The sequence below is a fragment of the Odocoileus virginianus genome, chromosome 2 (assembly GCF_023699985.2).
Source record: "Odocoileus virginianus isolate 20LAN1187 ecotype Illinois chromosome 2, Ovbor_1.2, whole genome shotgun sequence".
Lineage (NCBI taxonomy): Eukaryota > Metazoa > Chordata > Mammalia > Artiodactyla > Cervidae > Odocoileus > Odocoileus virginianus.
This window is the reverse complement of record NC_069675.1, coordinates 29799984-29813205: the sequence shown is the minus strand read 5'-3', so window position 1 is coordinate 29813205 and position 13222 is coordinate 29799984. Positions and strand designations below refer to the sequence as shown.

Sequence of the window (13222 nt, the reverse complement as noted above, 5' to 3'; positions counted from 1 at the left end):
GCTTTAACACTCACCTACCCACTCACTTCTGAGACTTTGTTAAGGCTTGAGAAAAACGCAGTCACTCAACGTTGCTGTGAGTTTATCCCTCCGGGAGGGAGGAAATGAATAGGGTGTGTGTGATTGTTTCCATTCAAAAGAAGACCCAGTGAGAAACATCCCCGTTCCTTAAGACTTTGCTTCAAAACTATTCAGAACTACTACCCCCATCTCTACACGCATTATCCACTTGTCTGATAGAATATTTGTAATCTGGCTTTCATTCAAATCCCTTCTGGAAGTGCCTATATTCTGTTGGCAAGGCCTCTTGTACTCTGGGGTTCAAAGGGGGGAAACTAAGACAGAAAAAGTGACCCCGAGAAGATCCAGCTCCCTAGGGCATGAGTTACAATCCCTCACAACCTGCATTCTCAGGGTGAGATCCTTTTGGGATCTCACTAGCAAACCGCTGAAAATGAGGGAGCCAGGCTTACCTTGCAGACAAAGCCTGAGGCCTTTGAGGAGTGAAATAATAAAGAAGAATACACCCCTCAATAACATTTCAGGCAAGTTAGCAGACCTCCTAGTAGCACAAGTACCAAAGAGCCAGGGTCAGAGTTGGCTGGGAACAAACTAAAGACTCCCATCTTCCAATCTATGCAGACAAATTCCCACTTGAGTCAGAGGACAGTCCAGAGCTTCCAGGACTGGAGTTTAGTGTAGAGAAAACAGCATGTATACTACTCAGGCATATGAAGAGAGGGCTGAGTAGCAATGGGGAAGGGAGAGGATGGAATTGATATCAAGTCTGTAAATTATCTGCACTTAACAGTAAGGCTTAGCTAGTCCCAGGCGCCTTCCTCCCCACATTCAGGTTGTGGCCAGATGGTTTCCCAAGTGGGCCATCCAACTCTAGGAATATACACACGAGTTGTTCTGTTCATTTACAGTAAGAAGCATTAACCCTTGAGCTTAGTCTCAAGGGCAGACAAACTGTTAGAAGAAAAAAAAAAAATCTCAGGAAGAAATCCCATTCTCTACCCTGTGTAAAGACAGTGATATATTTGCCATTCTGGATCCAACATGTTGACTCTGTTCCTTTTTGTATTTTTCTAGCTCTGACCTTCATCCAATTTGCAACAAATCTATTTTAAGGCAAGAAGTTGATGACATGACTCAGGCTAGGGGTCAGAGAGTCTCTTTGGCAGAAGATGATGAGCCCAGCTATGCCAAAGGATTTGACATGATGTACAGTGAATTTGACTATGACTTATGCAATGAAGTGGTTGATGTGACTTGCTCCCCTGAGCCAGACGCATTCAATCCATGTGAAGATATCATGGGGGATGATATTCTCAGAGTCTTGATATGGTTTATTAGCATCCTGGCCATCACTGGGAACATCCTAGTGCTGGTGATCCTGATCACCAGCCAGTATAAACTCACGGTCCCCCGGTTCCTCATGTGCAATCTGGCCTTTGCTGATCTCTGCATTGGAATCTACCTGCTGCTCATAGCCTCAGTTGATGTCCACACCAAAAGCCAGTACCACAACTATGCCATTGACTGGCAAACTGGAGCAGGCTGTGATGCTGCCGGCTTTTTCACTGTCTTTGCCAGTGAGCTCTCAGTCTACACTCTGACCGCCATCACGCTGGAAAGATGGTATACCATCACCCATGCCATGCAGCTCGAATGCAAAATGCAGCTCCGCCATGCTGCCAGCATCATGCTGGTGGGCTGGATCTTTGCTTTTGCAGTTGCCCTCTTTCCCATCTTTGGCATCAGCAGCTACATGAAGGTGAGCATCTGCCTGCCCATGGACATTGACAGCCCCTTGTCACAACTCTATGTTATGTCCCTCCTTGTGCTCAATGTCCTGGCCTTTGTGGTCATCTGTGGCTGCTATATTCACATCTACCTCACGGTGAGGAACCCCAACATCACATCCTCTTCTAGTGACACCAAGATCGCCAAGCGCATGGCGATGCTCATCTTCACCGACTTCCTCTGCATGGCGCCCATCTCCTTCTTTGCCATCTCTGCCTCCCTCAAGGTGCCCCTCATCACTGTGTCCAAGTCAAAGATCCTCTTGGTCCTGTTCTACCCCATCAACTCCTGTGCCAACCCCTTCCTCTATGCCATCTTCACCAAGAACTTCCGCAGGGATTTCTTCATTCTGCTGAGCAAGTTTGGCTGCTATGAAGTGCAAGCCCAAACCTATAGGTCAGAAACCTCATCCACTGCCCACAACTTTCATCCAAGGAATGGCCACTGCCCCCCAGCTCCCAGGGTTACCAATAGCTCCAGTTACACACTTATCCCCCTAAGACATTTAGCCAAGAACTAAAACACAATGTACAAATGTTTCTGCATGTGGAATGACAATTATGTCTTGCCTTTGAAGAATATGCCATGGCATAGCTGACAGAGCACTTCCACATACTTCATCTAATTTAATCTCCCTGGCACATCCATAAGGTAAATTGGTCAGAAAGTATTAACTCTACGTGATTCATTAGGCAACTGAAGACTTCATAACAACATTAATAATTAAAATAATGTAGTACTACATCACATTTGTTCTATCCTTTATAGCATTTAAAGTGCTCTTGTTCAGATCATCTCAACTGATCCCTATAAAAGTCCTATTAAACAGGCAGAACAGGAATTATGCTTGGAGTCTTATAGATGAGGAAACCAAAACTCAAAAGGTTAAGTGACTTGTCCAGCATTACTCGACTTATAAGAAGCAGAGCCAAAATTAAATGTCCTGACTCCCAGAGAACTTGCAAGAGAGGCAGTACAATATTTATTCACTCACTCATTCCCTCAATGAATATTTACTGAATATCTATGTGATGCTTTGAAATATGTCAACTTGAGTAGGCTGAACTACATTTCCCAGAATTCCCTTTCTTAAACATTTCCCATGAAGGTAGGCCACATGAAAGATTTGCAGGAAAACAGGAGGGTAGAAGGGAAGCTGCACACTTTGCTGCTCATCTGTTGATTCAGCTCACTGCTGTGAGTCTCCAATGGGTGCACCATACCCTGGAAACTTCCTCAGGTTCTCTGCATCTTAAGTCGAGTGTATGTGTTTAGCTCCATGTTGAAGAACCCCCATCTTCAGCAGAACACTTTTACCACCAAGGTCAGAAGCAACAAGAACAGAAATAGATTTCAGTTTGAACTTCTGGAGTCTATCTTTTGCTTATGGCTTCAAGAATGCTTGTGATCTTCCCTTTATGACTGCCTGCCCTATAGACTAGCATCAGATGTGGAGACAATATCCTTACATAGCCCACTTTACCAACCTCCACAATTGTGTAAGTCAATTCTCTGTAACAAATCCATGCCATATATACATATGCAAGACTGCTTCTGCTTCTTCAGTCAAACCCTGACTGAAGTATACAACCCATATGGCATGCCTACGGATTATATTGTTAAGAACACAGCAACTTTGGAATTGAAGCTGAGATTTCATTCTTATTCCACGATAAGGCAGGACTTCTCCCTAGCTCAGTGTCTTCCTCTGCAATGGGAGTTGGTTATAGTATGTAACTATTGGGCTTATTATAACAACTAGAAAAGAAAGCGAGTTTAAGGTACCTATTGCTTTAACAGGCTTGATAAACAACAGTTTACTTCTTTCCCCCCAGATCAATTCCTGAACTAGCACCTAGTTCTCCTGACTGTGATCTAGAACTCATTCCTTCACATATTATTCTGATAAATAATTACACTTTCCCTACCTACTTTCACAAATGACCCCATTTAGATGATCTGATCATCAGTTCAGTTTAGTTGCTCAGTCATGCCCAACTTTTTGCAACCCCACGGACTGCAGCACGCCAGGCCTCCCTATTCATCACCAACTCCCAGAGCCTACTCAAACTCATGTCCATCGCATTGATGATGCCATCCAACCATCTCATCCTCTGTCGTTCCCTTCTCCCCTTGCCTTCAATCTTTCTCAGCATCCGGGTCTTTTCCAGTGAGTCAGTTCTTCGTATCAGGTGGCCAAAGTACTAGAGTTTCAGCTTCAGCATCAGTCCTTCCAATGAATATTCAGGACTGATCTCCTTTAAGATTGACTGGTTGGATCTCCTTGAAGTCCAAGGGACTCTCAAGAGTCTTCTCCAACACCACAGTTGGAAAGCATCAATTCTTTGGTGTTCCGCTTTCTTTATACTCCAAGTCTCACATCCATACATGACTACTGGAAAAACCACAGCTTTGACTAGGCGGACCTCATAAATAACCACAAATCCCTACAACCAGCCCACAAAGCTCCAAGTCTCCTGTGAGAGTATCCTTGTTCCATGTCAAAGCCAATCCATCCTTCTCTTGGCCCATGGCAAACATTTCAAAAGTTGGTCCCAAATGAATTAACAAGAGCTGAAGAAAAACCAACCATCTCTGCAGATGTGACCTGGCACCCCCTGATCATTATGAGCATTGAGTGAAAAATAGATTAAGTATCCACAAAAATAGTCTAGAGCTGAGCTGATCAGTACAGTAGCCATTAGCCACATGTGGCCATTGAGCATATGAAATCCCGCTAGCCTGAACTGAGACATGCTATGAGTAAAAGACACAATGGATTTCAAATATTTAGTGCAAAGAAAAAAGAATTACAATATCTCAATAATTTTGATAATGATTACACCTTGGAACAAGTATTATTTTGGACATACTAAGAAAAATACATTTAAAAATTAATTTCACCTATTTCTTTTTACATTTGTTAATGTGGCTGCTAGAATATTTAAAATTACCTAAGTGAATCATGTTTGTGGCTCATGTTATATTTCTATTGGAGAGCATGACTCTAGAGTTACATGAAAATAAAGCATTTTCATTTAGTATTTTCCCCCCAGGTCTCCACTGCCGCACTGTTGGGCTCTCCTAACTCCATCTGCAATCATTTTTCTTCGTTTTTGGTGACCAGAGGGAATGTATTTCTGAATTTGGACTAAAAAGCAAGTAGCATCTAAATTAAAAATAGGATACAGTATTAATTATTTCACAACATAGCTGTTGATGACACAATGGTTTAACAGATAGTGGTTCTGAGAGTCAAGAATATATTCAAAGATAAACATACACCAAGAGAATCTCAGAAGGCTTTCATTCCATTACTCTGTCATACACTTCCTGGTAAGAGATAAGACTTTCCTCAAACCAGCAAATATATTTATAGGCAACTACATTAAGCATTTCAAAATTCTTTATACAAATCGTAAGGGAAAAAACACTTTCTCTATTTCCTATATTTGAATTAAAAAAAAAAAAACTGGAATTCCCCCGTATCAGTTACTCTCCCTCCTAAACAGTGATTATACAGGTAACTCCTCTATCCTGCATCTTCCAGAATGGTGCTTCAGGATGCATGGTGACCCAGGGAAAGGGGGGGAGGGGGGAAAGGGGGATGGCAAAGGGAGAGGAGGAAGGAAAAGGAACAGAAAAAGAAACATAACCAAAAGAAATGCCAAAATGTTATCTGAAGTTGCTCTTTTTCTAAAATTTCTATTCATAATCCTGAATACCATAAAGAGGGCCAGTGTCTCCCAGGGATTTCTTAAAGTACCCATGTCTCCAGAGGTGATATTCAAAATACTAACAACTGGTACAGCCCAGGGACTGATCTCAGAATGAACCCTGGTGGTGAGCAATCAACTGGGCCATCCTAGTACAAACTGGGTAAATGCCAGCCCTGCAAGCATACCTCCCAGCCCCTTAACCTGCACCCGGACCTGTTCCCATATACCTTTCCTCAAGCTTTAATCCACCATAAACTTCTTCAGTCCCATCCTGGCCAGGCTCTCTTATCACCTTCCTCCTCAACCCTCTTTTCCTCCAGATCCTCCTTCACTGAATCCTAAGAAGCTGACAGATAATATAGGATCCTCCTTAGAGGGGTCAGAACAAAGAGACCAAATGAGTAAATCCAGAAGCTCTTACAGAACAGAGTGAAATGATGAGCTGGCGTTACAGATTAATAAACAATTTTTATCTTGCCACACACAGAGGCAATAATGCAAAGAGGCTGATGGCACCAGAAACTGTATTTCACTACAAGTCTCCACTCATTAAATACAGAATACCCTTCAGACCTCATTTCTGGAAAGAATACACAGAGGGAGGGATAAAACAAGAGGAAAGACCCCTCTTGTGCTTGCATCAGCAAAATATAACAGATCTTACCAGAAGTGATACTTTGCCTTATTTGGGCAAGCATCATATAGCACCCATTAGAAAGCAGAAAAAGATCACTGAAACTGATTTTTTTTTTTTTAATTCTGGTGTGGGAGCTGCAAACTTTGGGTTTATGAAGAATTTCATTTGAATAGGAAAATTTATAGAAACGAGCAAAGAATGAAGTTTCTGATTCTGGATAGTAACCCAAATAGAGACAGAAGACAGCAGTAGAGAAAGAGGACAAATATATAGAAAACTTTATCTGCTTAATACATAACACGAAAGAAACTAAAAGTCAGCACAAAGTAAAGCCCAACCATGAGGTTATGCTTGCTTGTTCTCATCAAAATGCTTTCTTTCAGCTGCAAGTAGCAGAAACTCCAAGTAAAAAATGTCCTAAATATGAAGGCCAATTATATAAGATGCTCCAAACTTGGGTGAGCAGCTCAGTGGTCTCAAGGACACAGGATCTTTCTGTGTCTTTGCCCACCAGACTTGGAGTGTTCCACCATGCCTTCCTCATGGTAGCATGTCTGCTCCCGCAGTTCCAGACACCACAGGTAGGCAGGAATAAACCCAGAAACATGCATCGCATTTTCAAAGGGAGAAAATTTCTCCCCAAAGACCCTCAGCAAATGTACCTTCCTACCCATTATGGAAGATGACTGTCCTGCCTGTAAGGGCGGTGGGAAAATGAAGCTCTGCCACATTGCGCCTCTGGGTTAGAAGGATGGCTCTCCCAGTCACAGAGGCAGAGGGGGAGCTGCAGCAGGAGGGATGCTGGCAATCTCATCCTCACCCCGAGTCAACTCAAATCCTCTCCCATGGAATGAAGACCGTGAGGCTCAAGGTCAGGACACATATGGTACCTTACCACTCACATCCTGTGTCCTCATCCCTCCCCTCTTTCTCCCTCCAGCTTGTCCAGCTCCTCTCCCCAAGTTAGTCTCTTCTACTTTTCCCCGGAACAAACTTTAGAAGTCTCTTAGATCTGAAAGCAACTGCTAGAGTCAGACATTACCCAAGAAAAGGAAAAGGAGAGAGTAGGGAAAAAAAAGAGAAAATAAACAAAAGAAATACACTTGGACAGGAAGAACGGAGATGTGAGGAGGAGGGGAAAGAAGACAAGGCAGGACAAGTTAAACAAAGGAGTACTGTGGAGAGGAGCCAGGTCTGGACTCTAGGACTTGCCCATCTCAGGCTTAAAACACTTTTAACTCATTGCCAAGACTTCAACTCAAAACACTGAATGGCCTCAATCTTAGATCACAGTAGAAACGCCCATCATTCATACCATGATGTTTAGGCTTCCCAGGGCTCCATGTACCATGATCTGCATTCCCAAGATCCTGTTTAAAGAATGAGTAATGGGAAAATATTTCTGAAGGTCTTCAAAGCCTCTTCACTTCAGATGTCAATATAAAGACAGCTCAGTCCTTTCTAGGATCCCAGGTCTTCTCTCCAATAGCATTACCCCTTAGGTGTTCTGTTCTGGGATAGGAAAGTCTCAAAAATGCATTAAATCCCAAAGTTTTTAAGAGTGTCATCTGTATGCTCTTGCTTCCTTTTCTCCTTTACTTTACAACACGGGATTCCTTGAATTTTGATATCTTCTTTAGAAACAAATACAAAGAGAGAATATCATAAAAGTCATCTTATTTTTAGTGATAGTTTCCACCTAATAAGATGCAAAGAGCATTCTTGGCTCTGCATTTAGAGAATTCTCAGGCAATTTCCCCCACCCCACCCCACCCCCACGTATCATTAGCTAGGGTCATTTAAACTTCCAGGTACTAATGAGGTGCAGAAAGAAGAGGCTTGGGTAGAGAAGGTTTTAGTACCACAGGGTTCCTGTCTCCCAAAAATCAATCTAGCAAATGGTTACATGTCTCTGTTTCCCTTTAAGTAGGGGCAAGGGGGAGGAAGAGAAAGAAGGAGATGAAGCAAGAAAACCTGAAAAATACCAGTAAGAATAAATTGCCTCTGTCTATAAAGAGATGGAAACCCTTCATAAGCCGCATCCCTGCGGAAACCCTGACAAAATTCTCCTCTCCATCTATTCCACGTACAGCCTGAGCTGCTTCCAGTCCAGGCTCCCAGCATCACAGGCCAGGGTAGTGCTTCCTCAGGAAACAGCCCTGGAACCCCATCCAACATAAGTTAACAGAACATTGGATGTGGGTCAGTCGGGCTGGTGTGTTAATCCTCTTTCCTAGGATGTCTGGCGTGCTGCTTCAGGCAGCTTAGTTTTCTACGTATTTCAGTGAACAGCTTTAGATCAAAATTCAAGAGCCAATTTACTTGTGGAAGGGAGTCTAATCAAAAGACGTAATGGTAAGCATTTGGGATTGTGTAAATATTTGGTGTTGGGATAAATTATATCACTGGTAGCTACCTCTAGAAATCAAAAAACTAACTCTGAAGAAGCCCACACAGTTCTGTTTTCCACTCATTCATTCTCTCATTTGATGAATATTTATTGAGTGCCTAATGTAACCCACTCAACACTGTGGTGTTGGAGAAGACTCCTGAGAGTCCCTTGGACTGCAAGGAGATCCAACCAGTGCATCCTAAAGGAGATCGGTCCTGGGTGTTCATTGGAAGGACTGATGCTGAACTCCAATACTTTGGCCACCTGATGAGAAGAACTGACTCATTGGAAAAGACCCTGATGCTGGGAAAGATTGAAGGCGGGAGAAGAAGGGGACGCCAGAGGATGAGATGGTTGGATGGCATCACCAATGCTATGGACATGAGTTTGAGTAGGTTCTGGGAGTTGGCGATAGACAGGGAAGCCTGGAATGCTGCAGTTCGTGGGGTCACAAAAAGTCGGACACAACTGAGCAACTGAACTAGTGTAACCCGAGCACTATTCCAGTCACTGGAAAAACAGCAGTAAATAAGCCAGTGAAAATTCTACCTTTGGGGAATTTACATTCTGGTAAAGGAAGCAGAGAACACACAAGCTAAATAAGTAAAATATATGGAACGCTGGACACTGGTAGGTGCCCATAACAAAGCACAAAGCAGGGAAGCAGGATGTAATAAACTGTTAGGGAATAATTAAAGGCCTCCCTAAAAAGATGACTTTAGACTAAAAACAGAAGGGAAGTGGAAAGTGAGACATGTGGATATTGAGGGCAGGTTGGTTTGGGCAGAGGAAAGAGCAAGTACAAAAGCCCTTAGGCCAGGCTAAATTTGCTGTGTTCTAGAAACATAAGGTCTGCGTGGCTGGAGCAGAGAAAAAGGGGGTGGGAGAGAGTGACAAGGACAAAAAATACAGGGGGCTGGGTTACTGTTATAGCTTTACTTCCAAATAGGTGAAGTGGCAGAAAAATATTGGGAAGGCTGTAGTAACTATTAATTGAGTCATTGTGTGTTGATGGCCTGGCCTAGTGTTAAACACTAGGAGACCCTGAATTCAGCCACTTTTCATTTCTTTTAACAGCTTGCTCCTCCTCATCCTCCTCAGCCCCCACCCTGCTAGTTTCCCCAGCCTCCACTTTACATCCCCCCCAACCAGCATTCTCTCCACCCTCCCTGCAGCAAAACGCTCTCCTGCAGAGTTGTCACTTGGTAAAGAAGATGACAAATGGCTCAGACCGTTGTGATAATAATCTCTGAAATTTCAACGGGCTTTACACATTCTAGAAGACATTGACTTTCATTGGCTCATTAGATCCTCAAAACATTTCCGTGAGGTAAGAAGGGTTCTTTTGTTATGAAAGAAGAAATCACCATTCTGAGTTCAGTGGCCCATCTAGGGTCATACAGCTAAGGGAAGGCAGAGTAAGACTAGAATTCAAGCCCCCTGCTGTCCCCCTTCCTAGTTATAGAAGTAGAGATACTGGCTTTCCTGGTGGCTCAGTGGTAAAGAATCTGCCTGCAATGCAGGAGACACAGGTTCAATCCCTGAGTCCAGAAGATCCCCTGGAGGAGGGCATGGCAACCCACTCCAGTATTCTTGCCTGGAGAACCCCATGGACAGAAGGGCCTGGAGGGCTACAGCCTATGGGGTCACAGAGAGTCGGACACGACAGCGACAACACACAGAGATACCGGAAACAGCACTCTCAGCATGAACGAAGGGCAGTGGCCTAAACCAGACACTCCCAGCAGCAAGACTGCACCGGGAGCGGACCGCGCTCTCTCACAGCTGGTGCTTGGTCACAGTGGAGCCCTGAGGCATGGATTTAGTCCAGTGAACAGGGAAAATAGAATCACAAAGCAAAGTCAAGCAGGCAGGTGAGCAGGGTTTGTTTGTTTGTTTGTTTGTTTATTGCTAATTCCCTGTAACATTTCTCCTCCTAATCCCAAGCACAGTGTCCCCCCAACTGGCAGGCAGCTGAGCTCAGCAAAAGCCGAGGGAAAACAACTGAAGTCCATGGAGTGTATACTAACCCAGGATGTGTAACTAATCACAGGCCGAACTTGGCTGTGCGTTGAGGTAGTTGAAGAGTTTGAAAACTCTAAATTATTTCTTCAAGAAGGGAATAAATTTGAACTGTATTTTTGTTCATCCCTAAAAGAGTCCATTTGAAGAGGATAAAACCATGGCGTGGCCTGGGCCCTTTTCTCTGCCACAATCAATCACTTCACAGCAAAGCAACATGAAGGCAGAAGTGCCCAGAGACCTGGATGGCTAGGTCTGTGGGAACTAATATCTGTGGTAATCAGCTTGCCATGGTCACTATGGTGTAGCGGCCCTGCTCTGGCCTTGCTCCACAGCCAAGGGGGCTAGAGTTCAAGGCCAAGGGGACACGACCACCCAAGCCCGCACTGAACATGCTGATACTTGGGGCCCCCAGGTCTCCTGCCCAAGTAATCAGGGTCTACCCTGTCCTCCCGATGGTGAGCCACACCCCCAGGGCATACCACGAGGCCTGAGGATCATTGTTCTGGCGTGTGGACAGAGCTGACAGATGCAGGTGGTCCCACACTGGATGGAATCAGAATGGGCGGAGGAGAGAGTAACTGTGAGTCAATACTTCCGTGGGCACTGTGAACTGATTGCCACAGATGTTAATGATGGGTCTGCATGAAGAAATGGAGATGGACTGATGCCCCCCCACCTCTACTACTGAGAAAACTACTCAAGGTTTTCAAGACTTTTTTTCTCCCTAGGATATTTTTTACTTTTAGACAAAGTATTTTAATATAGAAATTCTTTAACATACAAACTGCCATCACAATAGCATTCACATAGTAATGAAGGAATGGGATATAGCAGGAAGCATGGCAAAGGGAAGGAAGGTTTTCAGCATCCTTACTGCTTCCTTTGCCTATAATCACTCTATGGCCTGTGAGAACAGATCAGGGCAGCCAGAGGAGCACTGATGCTGATACTGAGACAGACCAACATAGGGGGAAGAGCAGGTTCCCCTCAACATGCCACGTCCCCACTGAGCAGTCTCCAGGTAAAGCCAGATTCAGTTAGGAGGTAAGAGGAAGGTAGATTTGAAAGAGGAGAATCAACCATCATTCCACAGCATCCTTCTGACCGCACCTTTGGGAACAGAGTTTTCCAGGGGCTGCTCAATTGCTAAGACTTGAAAACTGTCTTAGTTCTTCATAGTTGGCAGGTCAGTATTAGCACCTTCACATGGGACCCACATCCATATTGACCCTACTCTGCCCTTCAGAGAACTTCAGCACATTTATCAAAACTCTTGATACCTTATTCTATCTCCATATTTGTCCCAGTCTTGCACCTTTCTGGTGACTTCAGCACCTTTATGGATCCCCCAGGTTGGATCTCAGCTTCACAATGCTTTAACTTACTTACTTGCAGTGCCTTACACAGTCATCAACTTTAGCCACATGTGGCCACAAGTCTGACCTCTTTATTTCCAGAAACAGCCTCCATCCCTCTGAAGTCTTCCCCCTCAGAAGTCTGCTCCCTGACTCCCTTACCATTCTACCTTTCTCAAAGTTCTTCCTGAAACTGGCCTCATCCTTCAGGCTGTCATGATTTACACATGTTATGCTCCTGCTAGAAGATCCTCCTTGTATCTGTCTGCCTGATATATGCACCTCATCTGTAAAAACTCAGCTCAAACATCATTTTTTTTTTTTTAATTCTACATACACTGATTAAGGGCTTCCCTGGTAGCTCAGCTGGTAAAGAATCCGCCTGCAATGCAGGAGACCCGGTTCAATTCCTGGGTTGGGAAGATCCCCTGGAGAAAGGAACAGCTACCTACTCCAGTATTCTGGCCTGGAGAATTCCACGGACAGAGGAGCCTGGCAGGCTACAGTCCATGGAATTGCAAAAAGTTGGACACGATTGAGCAGCTTTCACTTTCACATTGATTAAGCACCTACTAGGAAGCACACAATGGCTAAGCAGTAGGGTTACAAAAATGAGTAGAATGTCTTCCTTTCCCTACACAGAACAGCTCAGAAAACAGACAAGAGAACATAAAATTCCAATCCATGTGGGAGCTCATTACTAGACTTGCCTTACAAGAAATGCTAAAAGACATTCTTCAAGAAGACATAAAAAGATGTTAATTAACATCATAAAAACACATGATTGCATGTGTAAAACTCTGGTAATAATAAATATATAGTCAAAGTCATTTTCCTAATATTGTGAAGGTGGTGCATAATTCACCTACAATTAATCTAAAAGTTAAAAAATAAATATATTAAAATTAATAACTACACATTGGATATACAATATAAAAAATATGTAAGGTATAACATCAATAACCTAAAGTGTGAGGGGAGAAGTAGAGTTGATCCTTGAACAACACAGGGGTTAATCAACACATAACTTATAGTCACCCCTCCATATCTACAATTCCTCTGCATCTACAGATTCAGCCAACCACAGACCTCATAGCACCATAATACCTACTATTGAAATATATCTGCATATAAGTAGACCCTCACAGCTCAAACCCATGTTTCTATATGCTAAAAAAATTAAGTTATCAGCTTAAATAGCAAGTTACAAATATAAGATATTTACGTAAGCCTCATTGCAACCACAAAAGAAAAACCTGCAGTAGATATAAAACAGATTGAGAAA

General features: G+C 43.5%; 1 protein-coding gene across 1 annotated transcript in view; it reads left to right on the top strand.

Moving 5' to 3' along the window:
* The window catches only part of FSHR (follicle stimulating hormone receptor), a 189235-nt gene extending 183936 nt beyond the window's left edge, over window positions 1-5299 (top strand). Inside the window, exon 10 of the mRNA XM_070478094.1 lies at window positions 1096-5299. Within this exon, the coding sequence (XP_070334195.1) occupies window positions 1096-2329 (1234 nt within the window). The 3' untranslated portion in view covers window positions 2330-5299. The remainder of the gene's footprint in view (window positions 1-1095) is intronic.
* Window positions 5300-13222: the final 7923 nt, after the last annotated feature.